The sequence below is a fragment of the Lathyrus oleraceus genome, chromosome 6 (genome assembly GCF_024323335.1).
Source record: "Lathyrus oleraceus cultivar Zhongwan6 chromosome 6, CAAS_Psat_ZW6_1.0, whole genome shotgun sequence".
In the NCBI taxonomy this organism is placed as follows: Eukaryota; Viridiplantae; Streptophyta; class Magnoliopsida; order Fabales; family Fabaceae; genus Lathyrus; species Lathyrus oleraceus.
In genome coordinates this window covers 302,598,699-302,610,412 of record NC_066584.1, presented here as the reverse complement: position 1 = coordinate 302,610,412, position 11,714 = coordinate 302,598,699, and the positions used below count along the sequence as shown (strand labels likewise).

The following is an 11,714-nucleotide window of genomic DNA, read 5'->3' as shown; positions in this document are numbered from 1 at the left end:
GAATTAAGTGAAATTTGGGTTGTAATATAATTTGGTTTTATTCAGTTTGGTTTGATTTACAAAATACAAACCGCAAACCAAACTGAACCGCACGGTTTTGTTAAAATATTGCCCAAACACATCCGAATTAAATGTAATTTTTGGTTTGTTTTGGTTCGGTTTATAATTTTCTATTGGATTGATTCGGTTTTGAACGCCCCTATATACACTACCTAATATTCACATTATTTTGTAGTTGATTTATATCATAGATAGAGATTTGACATAATTTTACGTTGGTTGTCGATTGCCCAACACAATTTTACCCAAGTTTAAAACCGACTATTCATGACAAAACTTACGTAGGCAAGATTTGAATCAAACATCATACACTTCTATATTTAAGTCTCTTGAATTTTTATCTCTAACTCAAATTGCAAGGTGAATCAACAAAATTTATGATTAGAAAAGACCAAAAACACCTTGAACGATAGTGCAGCGTATGGGGCTAACCAAAAAAAAATGAATGTAGAGAACCTAGTTTTTCTCTTATCATCATTTCTTGTTTCTTATTGTGTTAAAATGCTTTTTCCTTCCTGTGTGTAGTTAGGTTTTTATATCTGGTTAGGATGATGAACCTTTGTTGGATTATTGCTGTTCAGGGAACAACATCAATTTCCAATAACTTCAAACAGTGTGACCCTGAAGTTCATTTAGACAGACAATGCTTAAATAGCTCCCTATGAGAATAGGATTTTCATTTTTACAAATAAGTTGAGATAAATTACAAATAAACATTTTCACATATCAAACACTGCACACAGAAACAAGTGCTTATAAGTTAAACGAAATAAAGTCAACAACACCCTTCAGAAAGTTGCAAGAAACAATACTCCATTCCCCAAAAACACTTCAATTAGAAGTGAAAAAACTCTAATCTTATTGAAAACTTGACTCGCTGCTGATCTCCATATCTCCCTGTCCAGTCACTTTGATCGTATTAACTTCTTCTATCAGTTTGGTATGCTCGATCTTGTTTTCGAGACCAGCCATGCCACTGTCATTGTTCACATTACTCAAGTTACCGTTGTTAGCATTCGACATGCGATGTTTTCTCTGAGCAACAGCGCCTTTCTCCTTGACCCCTTCAAATGAATTACTTGCACCACTGTTGCTCTTTCGCCGGCCCAGCTTTGGAGATTTTGCACGTGTCGGTGGTAGCTGGTCCATACATGTTAACTTTTGTCATGAACATGTTTATGCATATATAATATGATGATTATGTGTTGTTTTTATGTGACTGTTGATTACATTTGTTGAGAGATTAACATGAACTACAACATTGTCTTTGCTGCAAAGATTGAACCTAGTACATGATACTGTTATAAAGGCTTATTTGGGTGTGTTTATTGACATAAGCACTTGTGAGATTGTTTGGGAGAATTTATGAAAACAAATGTTTATAACTTATTTTCAGCTTATTTCCTTAACTTCCCATGATAGCTTATAAAAAACGGCTTATAGCTTATTATATATAAACAGTTTGAATTCATTTTATCCTTTGGCATAAAAATAGCTTTTGCATAAGCATTTATACGATAAGCGCTTAATTAAGTTGTTATCTAAACAGATCCTAAGCATAAGTACAAGAACATTACATACCTTCTTCAGTTCAACCTTAGGTGGAGGCCCCTCATGGTAAAAACTTGGCATAGGGCTGGCTTTAAACTTTAAACTCCTCCTCAGCTGTTTGATGGCTTCCTCTTTCTCTTCCTTAAATGTTGAAGAATTTTGGTTGACAAAACTAATATAAGTTTATATTTATATGCAGAAAAGAAGTAACAAAATGGCAATGTAATTCACGGTTTTGGAGATGATTAAGAAAGTCTTTTGTACCTTGCTCCTTGCTTCACTTTGATTCTTCTCCGCTTCCATTGCTTGTTGCTTTTCCTCTAATTTTGAATAAAACTATGGCACACACAATAAGGGACCATGCATTTTTAAAAAAATTCATGTTTGTTTTATCAGTGGAATTGGGTACAGAAAGCGTCTTAAGTAAAGAGGCTCTAATTAATCCACAAGTTTTACCTCCTTCCTTCTTTGTGCACGCTCAGTCGACCGAAAGCTTGGAGCAGAAGCAACAGTTGCCCTGGACTTGTATGATTGCACAGAAGCAGCAGTTCTTTACATGGTCAAGGAGCAATATCAATTTCATAAAATGAAAGAATCATTGCAAGAACACGAAAAACATGCGATAAGATTTTAACACCCTTCAACAAAAAGTTTTAAAAGGATACATAGATGCAACTGAACAAGAATCGTCCTCATCAGAATGCTTCTTGTTATCAGGTTTCAACGGTTTTCTTGTGACTGAAGGAGGCTTCAACTGCAAGACATAAACAGTCAAAATAAATGTTTCAAGATTAACTCTGAGTGCAAAGTAACAAATTAACCATAAATAACTCATCAACCTATTCGACAATGGAGGAAGCAGATTCAACATCAGTATATACCTGATTCTGTTTGAGCATATTGGAAGTGAGCACTTTCTTTTTATTTACAGATTTTACTCCGTTGCCGCCCTTGTTATCTTCTTCAAAAGTAGGACGTGTTACAATTGTAGCACGCCTCTCAGTTGCTAGGGAAAATGGTTGCGGAACGGTAGGTTTGATTTGAACACTTCCATTACACTTACTGCGAATACCCCCAACAGAAGGTCTTGCACCATGCTTCACAGTATCCCACGGCTTGTCACCACCCCTTGTCTTATACGGTTTCGAGTTTTTCCCATTGAGAACGCCCTCAAAATCCGAGGCTAACTTCTCGTCACTTTTTCTAATGTTAGGAACATCAGACGCCGCCTTAACAGAAACCTCCGTTGTACATTCCTTCACCTCATATTCCTTTGCGCTCTCCCCTGAACTATGATGTTCCGTAGTCTCATTGATATGCTCATAAGTCTCTGCAATATCATGATTATTATCAGTTCCGGTTTCATGAACGGAATCATGCGAAATTCCATCGGAGTAGACTACGACAAGATCTGGCTCCTTGATGACACAAATATCTGAATCTTCTATTCCCATTGCACTATGGAACATCAAAGTGTCAGAACAAAAGTAGTTGAATTGTTATCAGAATGTACAATCTCTTGGAACATATCTATACTAACATGTATATAAATACTCTTGCACCAAACATGCTACAAAGTTAACTATTTTAATAAACCCTAGAAAAGTATGAGAATATTCTCTAGAAATCATAATAATTGTTTTCAACAAAAAAAAAGTTGAACTATGGGACCAAAGATTAATTTAAAAAAAACTAAGTAACAAACAGGACAAATTCCAAAAGCATTGAAGTTGTTAGCATATAAATAAATATTATCTACCAAAGTAAAGTAAAACAAAAACACATAAAAGGAAAGTAATGAAATTGGTTGGCAAGCATCTTGAATCAATGATTAAAACTCTAATAATTCAAAATTAACAACTCAATAACTATATGGTTATCCAACAAAGCATCCTATGCTAGACAAACGAAGTGGTTGGTTTAAAGAAACACAGACACAAACGAAAGATTGTGAATTGTAAAATTCAAAATGTACACATTATTATCATTATCCCAAAACTGGATCCATAGTAACAATTGAACAACATCGTAAGGAGAGAGAAACAAACAGGGATTAGAACAGATCTCAGAAAGAAAGTGGATGAAAACGCAAAGGGGAGATGAGAATGACTTACATTTGGAGTTTGGGATCTGGAGAGAAATAATGGAAGTGACTGTGTTTGTTTGAGTTATTATGAGTTCGTAAATTTTGGAGTTTTTGTTTTGTTTTGATGTTGTGGTTTTATTTATATGTGTTTAGTCGGTCTCACGCCGTTTCTTCACGGTGTTAAGTTCCACCTTTCCAATTTTTGAATTTGAATTTCTGCCAAATTCTACTGTCAAAGATTCATTATTTTTTTTTTCTATTAATACATTTTTACTTTTTTTATTTTAATTGCATGTTTTGGGTGTTGCTTTTGTTTCCCTCTACATCTATTTGAAAAGAAAATACTTTATCAAATGCTTTGTTTAGAGCCACCAGTTATAAGCTTTTGGGAATCAATCTTTTTCAAACATGTTCCTGCTAAAAACTTCCAAGAAAATTTAATTTTTTTCAATGTATATTTAAGTTCAAAATAATAGTAAAAATATGTATATTATTGATTTCATTCTGGACGTAAAGTACAAATTAATATAGTGTCGGTTGTCATCATATTATAATATATCCACACATAAGTTGTATTATTATCCAGCTAAGCACACTTAATTACCTCACTAATATAACTAATTAAAAAAACTCAAACCTTTCATACGATGATAGTTTTAGCTTCTTTTTTTTTTCACTTGTAAGGATGACCACAAAACATGATGTCCATATCTTTGTATAAAAGCGATTAGAAGAAAAGACACTTCATCTAAAGCATTGCTTAGACTCTATAATATACTTGACTGCTCTTGCATAACCCCTTGATAAATGCCCAACACCCTCTTACCATTTTTTTCTATAATCAATATTTACCATTTCATAACTTATACTGTGGCTTTTAACTTCAATATTAAAGGCTATTTTAATCATAGTAGCTAAGTTTTTGAATGCAACTTGTGGATAATTGACAAAGGTAACATGTCTTTTCCCTCCATTCAAGAATGGTCCAACTACAAGGATATAGTAACACTATTCTGGTAGGGGTATATCTAAATTTTGAAATTTATTTAATTGCTGAGGTGTAACAGAAATAAATTACATGTCCTTGTCTTGCAATGAGAATCAACATAAGTCATTACTACATAAGATATTATGTTACTGAAGGGACAATTTGGCTAAGGTGAAAGCCAATACTTTTACACCATTTGACATGTCTTCAATACTGGAAAATTCTTCAGGCTTATGGCTGTATCCTGCAAAAGCGACAACAACGAGAATATTGATTAAGTATTTCCTTTATAAAGATGTTAGCAAAAATAATAGATTGAGTTGCATCTATTCAGACACGAGACTGATAGGTCGACACCCGTAATAATTTAAGAAAATAGAAGTAATTAAACGTAATAACGTGTGTGGTTTTTGTGTAGGTGTAGGACACTACAAGGTTCAGCTTGATTGTTGATTGAAAAAACAATTGGATAAGTGGTATCAGATTGATGCATAAAGCACAAAAAGAAGAACAGTAAATACCTTTGTAGCATGGAATGAAGATCATGCCCATTGGAGACACCCTGCAATTACATAACATACATGAGCAACAGATAGTTTATATAAGCACAATTAAACCCGTTTGAACCTGTCTTCTTGCAAATACCTGGCCATGAACAAAGAGTCGTGATAGGCTCGACTAATCATTAACTTGCTCGTCAAGTTTAGCTCTTTTGTTGCAGTTTCCATTGCATTGATGACTGCTTCATCAGATGGAGCCGGTGGATCCTGATTGATGACATGAAACCCGGAGAGCTTGACACCTCGTGTTTTGGTTATTCTAATTGCTGTTTCATGGATTTTGTCAATAACTTGGTTTCTTCTTTCCTCATCGATGTCCCTAGTATCTGCAAAAGCACAAAACAACTGCATTGTAAATATTTATGTTACCAACTATAGTATACTAGTAACTGGAATCATCCAGAGGCAAGGGGAAAAATCTAAGCAATTCTCTGAAATAAAATAAACGAATAAACAACTCTTGTATGAATACCAGGTACGACTCAGGTTTCTTGTAAATACATACCAATTTCTATGTGCGATTTGCTAGGGATACTATTGATTGCTCCAGGATGCAGTTCAAGGATACCTTGTAAAATAAGAGGTTGTTTTAAATGAAGGTGCGCTTTTGTTTAATCAAATTGAGGTGCTACAATAATAACTTACCAACAGTGCCAACAGTATCAATAGATCCAGATTCCAAGACATGTTTCTCAACAGCCAGGGCTAATTCGGCGGCTGCAAGACCAGCATCATTTCTGATCCCCGTGATTTAAAAATTATAATTGGAACATTAGAGGTCGTGAATTAGGAAATTTCAACTTCAAAAGGGATCAATGAAAAGAACTGGAAAATATAACACAATCAAGCAATAGCGCACTACTTCAATTCAAGTTACTGCAACTATCGAGAAGAAGAAGGATGCAATATATGGAAGAAAATGAAAAATATATATTTTAAGATAGCAAGCAGCCACCTGTTAGGCATAAGGACGGCACCTGCATGGCCACCATTGCCTTCAAATTCAACCCTTAGACTTGCTGGAGCTGCAATGGCAGTGACTATGCCGATAGATATGCCTGGATCAAGAAACAAATGACATTATACGATCATTTAAAGTTTTGGCCAACACAAAGATTATGTTAGCCCAGAGATATGTACCTTCATCCTCCAGAATAGGCCCTTGTTCTATGTGCAGTTCTACAAAAGCAGAATATGTTCCTTTTTTTAAAAACACACTCGATAAATCATTTTCATCTTTTGCGTATCCAGCAGACCGTGCAGCATCTAAGAAGGATATGTTCTGACTATCAGTTATTGTCTTTAGAGTATTTGCAAGATTCTCGCTCCCAGACAATAAGCGGCTGCACAAAAGTAACAAATGTTGAAACTTAGAGTAGAGTATGGTGTCTAAATTAGTCGATCAAAGTAACAGCGGCTGTTTCTGACCTTCCTAAGCAACTTATTCCAAAGCGTGTGGGTTCTTCTGATGTGAATAATATGACTTCCAATGGTCTTCTAGGTTTGAAGCCAGACCTGTAAAAGCAGAGAATTGTAGAAATTGTCAATCGTACGCAGTTACCGTGAAAACGTGGCTTTCCAAACACACTATATATGACAAATTCATCTTTTGAAAATCATTTACACAGACTAATACAGAACAGTGAAAGGCCGTAGTAAATTTCAAGACGCCAAAACTTCCAGCCTTGCTTACTAATAATCAGAAGAAACCAATTAATGACAACTATCAATATCATATTCTGCACATTCAATTAAGCCCTGTATCGGCCATAATAAGAAACAAAAAACCTTTTCAGGACATTGATGGCTTCAATAGCACCTAAAACACCAACAACTCCGTCGTATTTTCCCGAATAAGGTATGGCATCGATGTGAGAACCTGTTGCAACTGCAGCAAGCTCGGGTTCACTGCCATCCCTACATAAAATAAGCACAGGTATAGACATCTATTAGCCAGCAATAGATTACGAAGTTAATATGAATCGGAAGACCCAGTCAACGATGAGTTGATCATATTTAGCTATCAGTGAGAGATAATTAGAAGCTTATGGAATGGTTATTAAATACAGAAAGCTTTCGAGAACAAACATTAGAAGAACAAACACTCACCAACGACCAAATATGTTACCAACAGCATCCTCTCTCACAGATAGACCAGCAATTCCCATGAGGTTTTTTACATACCTACGGATTGAAGACAATATTAAAGTTTATAAAGGCGAATATCTCACATTCTAGAGAGAAATATAGTCAAGCTCGTCGACTACTTTATTTAGACTTAATGTCATTCATATATACAAAAATTAGAAGAAAAAAAACTTACACATCCTTTTTGCACCACTAATTTAACCTTTGAATCAATGTAGTACAACATCAACTATGTTGTTTTGCAAAGAATTATTATCATACCTAAATTTATAGCAATACAAACTAATCATCTTTTTTGGTCTATTCAAATACCTAGACAATATTTGGTAATACCTAAATTTATAGCAATACACATTAATCACTTTGCTACTAATTCAAGTTAACATAGTATAAAATATCTAAAATTTGAAACTTTAACCTTCGAGCTAAAACATCCTTGTGAGTATACAAAACCCTGGTTACTGCTGGAGCAGGTGCGTCAGAAAATCCTGAAAGTTGATCAATCTAAGAACAAGGTAGAGTTCAAAATGTCAAAAATTGAGCATCAGAAGCCGCAAAAGGAATATATGGATGATTGAGCACCTGGTTCTGCAAACCCTGAGCGTCAACAGATAGTGAAGAGATGGAAGTGGGTTCGTGAATTGAGTAACCGGAAAATTGTTCCATGGTTGAGATGATTGAAGGGTCGTGTTCATGTTGATGGGCTGAAATTGAGGTGCATAAGCAGAAGAGTAGAATGACATAGTGATGAACCATTCTGAGTGTGTTGCTCAAATTCATCACACACTCCCTAGTCATCCATAGTGCATTGAGATATAAGATGCCTTTGCACGCGCACGTGTTCTCCATAGTAAATATAAAAATATCATTTATTTTTAGAGATGCAAAAATAACTCTAAGTATCCAGAATTCTAACTTAAGGTTAACATATTTCGGAGATACATCTTCAAATTTATTTTGGATATGCATTTTCGGACGGTATTAGAAATTAAATCGCGTCAGAACTCTTAGAAAATTTTACCCTATACCCCTACAATTGTACCCATACCCCTACATTAAATTTTTTTTGACCAAAATACCCTCATATAAATAGGGTATATTTTCCATTTCTGTAAAAAAAAAAATTAAAAAAAAAAAAAATTAAAAAAAAACGTACCGGAAGACTTTAGGAAAGACTTCCGGAACACACATAATGCATACCGGAACTCTTTGGAGAAGAGTTCCGGTATGCAAATTTTTTTGAATTTTTTTTTATATGAACCGGAACTCTTTCCTTAAGTGTTCCGGTTTGCTTTTTTTGTGTTCCGGAAGTCTTTCCTAAAGTCTTCCGGTTTGGAAAAATGCATACCGGAAGTCTTTTTGCAGGAGTTCCGGTGCGAGGGGTGTGAAAGTGTAATTTTTGCAATTTTCAACCGAATGGTAAAAATGAAATGGTAAATTGGTTAAAACCAATTAAGGGTAAAATGGGAATTTTTAAATTTTTGTAGGGGTATGGGGTTAATTGTAGGGGTACAAGGTAAAATTTTCGAACTCTTATCCTTCCTCATTTCTAAAATTCAAAATTTTCTCAAATTTTCTCAAAAGAAATTCCATCAACCAAATCCAAAATCAAACAACCAAACTTAAAGAATCTTCAATCAACATCAAGTACATTAGAGTCATCATCCAACACTAAAATAAACTCTAAATTTGTATGTTTTTTTTATGTTTTTTGAGTTTTTGTGTAAATGGATAGAAGATTACGGTTTAGGTAAGAAATTAGTAGGAATTTTGTTGGTTAAAAATAACTATCAAACATTAAATTTGGGGTTTATATGTTTGCATTATCGCCCTTGATAGACCTGAAGAGTTGCAGAAAATTCCAGAGATTCATCTCCGGAATTTTTTAACGTTTAGTTTCCCAGTAACCAGAGATACATCTCCGAAAATTAGCCGTCTATTTTTTTTCTTGGTTGTAGTGTTGCTTGTACTAATTGTATGATTTAGTTACAAACATTATGGATGATATAAATGATAGACTGAGGCGCTGAAGGATTGCATAACATGAATTAGTGTGTAAGGAGAAGAGTCAGGTTTCAGAGGCTCTTATTCACTCTAGACATGCAGAGGCATCTTCTTCTAGGGCTCATGCTTCTCCATCTTCTTCTTCCCATATGAGACGGGTTTCACCTAGTGGCGCATTACTCCCTTCATCCTCTTGTAGACGACAGGTTTCACCTATTCAGGCGACAGAGGTATCCGAGTCACCGGTGGTACCTGAGACACTAGTGCCACCTCCGACTGATGATGCTTTTGAGCTAGTGCCACCTCTGGCTCTTGAGGTTATTGAGCCAATGCCACCTATGAATGGTGAGGTTGTTATGAATGATGAGTCATGGCCGTCTCGGCATTTGGAGGAGGCCCTGTAAAGTTGTCACTACTGCCTCTGTACCCAGACTATGCTGCCAGACATATCTGGGATGGAGAGATAAAATTAGTTGGATTCATTTTTAAAATTTACGTTTGTTACTATATTACAAGTTTCTGACATAGATTTATTTTTTTACAAAATCGTGAACCGCTAAAGATGATTAACCATGGGTGGAAGATTACTGGCTTGCCTCAGCCGAATGAGTAAGGGTTTCAGGTTTCTTTGTCCCTAACTAGGATGAAGGACTGTGAATGACCGGTTATATTACGGTCAACCATGGGATGCTTAGTGCATTCTATTGAAATAAGATTTGTTCATACTCTTAAAATATTTTGATGATAACAAAGTATTTAAAGAACAATAGGGTTTGGTAATAGTTGTTCAAGTGTGCAGGTTCTGAAGTCAAACTATATCAAGGATTCAAGCGTATCAAAAGACTCAGTTCCACAAAGAAGTGACTAAGATTTTGATTCTAATTTATCTGAATCTATAGTAGTTCATCAGCATCTGAAGGCATCAGACTCTGAAGGCTCAGACTCTAGTCTCGACCCAACTTATGATGACAACTCGGATTCTAAAAGGCCAATGGCATCTGATTCGTACATTGTACCAAAGTAGTCTTGTCTTATCAAAGCCCCAGATTTCCGGATAAAGTCCACTAGAGTTTCGTTTTGCAAGGCTCGAGAAATAGAGATGTGACATCTTCAGTCAGATCTACCTTTTGGTAGATATCTAGTACTTTGAAAGGTACTTAGAGCGTTGCTATTATTCAGTGGACAAAGCTTCTGACCAAACGATAGCCTTCAACGTCTCTCTTGGCATACTTCTTCACTAAGCTTGCTCATTATGTTCAAATCTTCCAACGTATATTTTCCTGGTCCTATAAAAAGAAGTTAAAGGATATGAAGAAGTGTGTTGATATGTTGATCAAGTTGATCAATATGGGTTCATTGACTATTGTTGAAAACTCTGAAAGTGCTAAAGATTCAAATATTGTGGAAGTCTTTGAATAAGTTATCAATAGAACCACACAATACAAAAAGGATTTGATACAAGCAAGAACACTTTTGTATAGTTAATCAATATTTTATAATAATTATTAATTAAAGTTATAATTAATTTGTTTAATTAATATGATAAGGGGATTAATATAAAATTAATTATATAATTATATGAATAATTATAGTTAACATGGAATTAAAATACCAAAACTAGGGATTTAAGTTGAGTATTATGGATTAATTCTAGAATGATTAGTTATGGATTAATTTTTTTTAATTGGTTAATATAAATAATATAAGGAATAAAAAATTATATTAATTATGGGATGTTAATTAATTTGGGAAATTATGGTTAATTCATGGGATAACTTAGGGATAATATGAGAGGGTGGAGAACTACTTGAAGACATGTAAGATCCAAAATGGGATTGGATCATCTTCGGGGTCAAAGAAGTCGTTCTTAGGAGGATAGAAGAAGAGAGAAGGGGATGCAAATGCCATATCTTCTTATCAGAACAGGGGTAACCGGAGGAATAACTTTCAGAATTACCATCAACAACCTTATGTTGCAGCAGTGACCATTCTGGCTGCAGCACCAGTGCAACAACAACAACCACAACGTCAACAAAATCAATACCAACAACAACAGGGTAACAAACCTACTTATCAACAGAGACAAAGGATGATGGATAGGGGTTTCGACGCTCTTCCGATGTCGTACGCCCAATTGCTTCCCAACCTTCAACAATTACAACTTGTGCAGTTACGCACTTTGGCTCCTACCATTGGCAGGCTTCCAGTGGGTTATGACGCCAATGCTAGGTGTGAGTTCCACTCTGGGGCACTTGGCCACGCTATTGAGAATTGCAAAGCTTTTAAGCACGTAGTTCAAGACCTTATTGACTCAAAG

General features: G+C 35.2%; 2 protein-coding genes across 2 annotated transcripts; both read right to left on the bottom strand.

Annotated features, from left to right (window-relative positions):
* Window positions 1-687: 687 nt before the first annotated feature.
* Window positions 688-3,892, bottom strand: LOC127098166 (protein WVD2-like 3). The gene is made up of 7 exons (XM_051036676.1): window positions 3,726-3,892; window positions 2,493-3,069; window positions 2,277-2,365; window positions 2,068-2,161; window positions 1,876-1,947; window positions 1,642-1,752; window positions 688-1,200 (listed from the first exon to the last, which is right to left on the bottom strand). The coding sequence occupies exons 2-7, from the start codon at window positions 3,063-3,065 to the stop codon at window positions 919-921; spliced, it is 1,221 nt and encodes a 406-aa protein (XP_050892633.1). The 5' UTR covers window positions 3,066-3,069; window positions 3,726-3,892; the 3' UTR covers window positions 688-918.
* Window positions 3,893-4,722: 830 nt separating this feature from the next.
* On the bottom strand, window positions 4,723-8,257 carry LOC127098165 (ureidoglycolate hydrolase). Its single transcript, XM_051036674.1, has 12 exons — window positions 7,976-8,257; window positions 7,812-7,897; window positions 7,355-7,429; window positions 7,034-7,162; window positions 6,674-6,760; window positions 6,386-6,588; window positions 6,201-6,303; window positions 5,891-5,982; window positions 5,751-5,813; window positions 5,331-5,571; window positions 5,207-5,247; window positions 4,723-4,929 (listed from the first exon to the last, which is right to left on the bottom strand). The coding sequence occupies exons 1-12, from the start codon at window positions 8,240-8,242 to the stop codon at window positions 4,832-4,834; spliced, it is 1,485 nt and encodes a 494-aa protein (XP_050892631.1). The 5' UTR covers window positions 8,243-8,257; the 3' UTR covers window positions 4,723-4,831.
* Window positions 8,258-11,714: the final 3,457 nt, after the last annotated feature.

What these genes read in the sequence shown, in the direction of transcription:
- LOC127098165 (XM_051036674.1), bottom strand. Translation starts at nt 8,242, where the DNA reads ATGGAGAACACGTGCGCGTGCAAAGGCATCTTATATCTCAATGCACTA. An exon ending in GCCATCAATGTCCTGAAAAG is followed by an intron (nt 6,761 to 7,033) that starts GTTTTTTGTTTC and finishes CTGCTTTTACAG; the next exon opens with GTCTGGCTTCAAACCTAGAA. An exon ending in GGAATAAGTTGCTTAGGAAG is followed by an intron (nt 6,589 to 6,673) that starts GTCAGAAACAGC and finishes ACTTTTGTGCAG; the next exon opens with CCGCTTATTGTCTGGGAGCG.
- LOC127098166 (XM_051036676.1), bottom strand. Translation starts at nt 3,065, where the DNA reads ATGGGAATAGAAGATTCAGATATTTGTGTCATCAAGGAGCCAGATCTT. An exon ending in GTGCACAAAGAAGGAAGGAG is followed by an intron (nt 1,948 to 2,067) that starts GTAAAACTTGTG and finishes TGTGTGCCATAG; the next exon opens with TTTTATTCAAAATTAGAGGA. An exon ending in AAAGTGAAGCAAGGAGCAAG is followed by an intron (nt 1,753 to 1,875) that starts GTACAAAAGACT and finishes TCAACATTTAAG; the next exon opens with GAAGAGAAAGAGGAAGCCAT.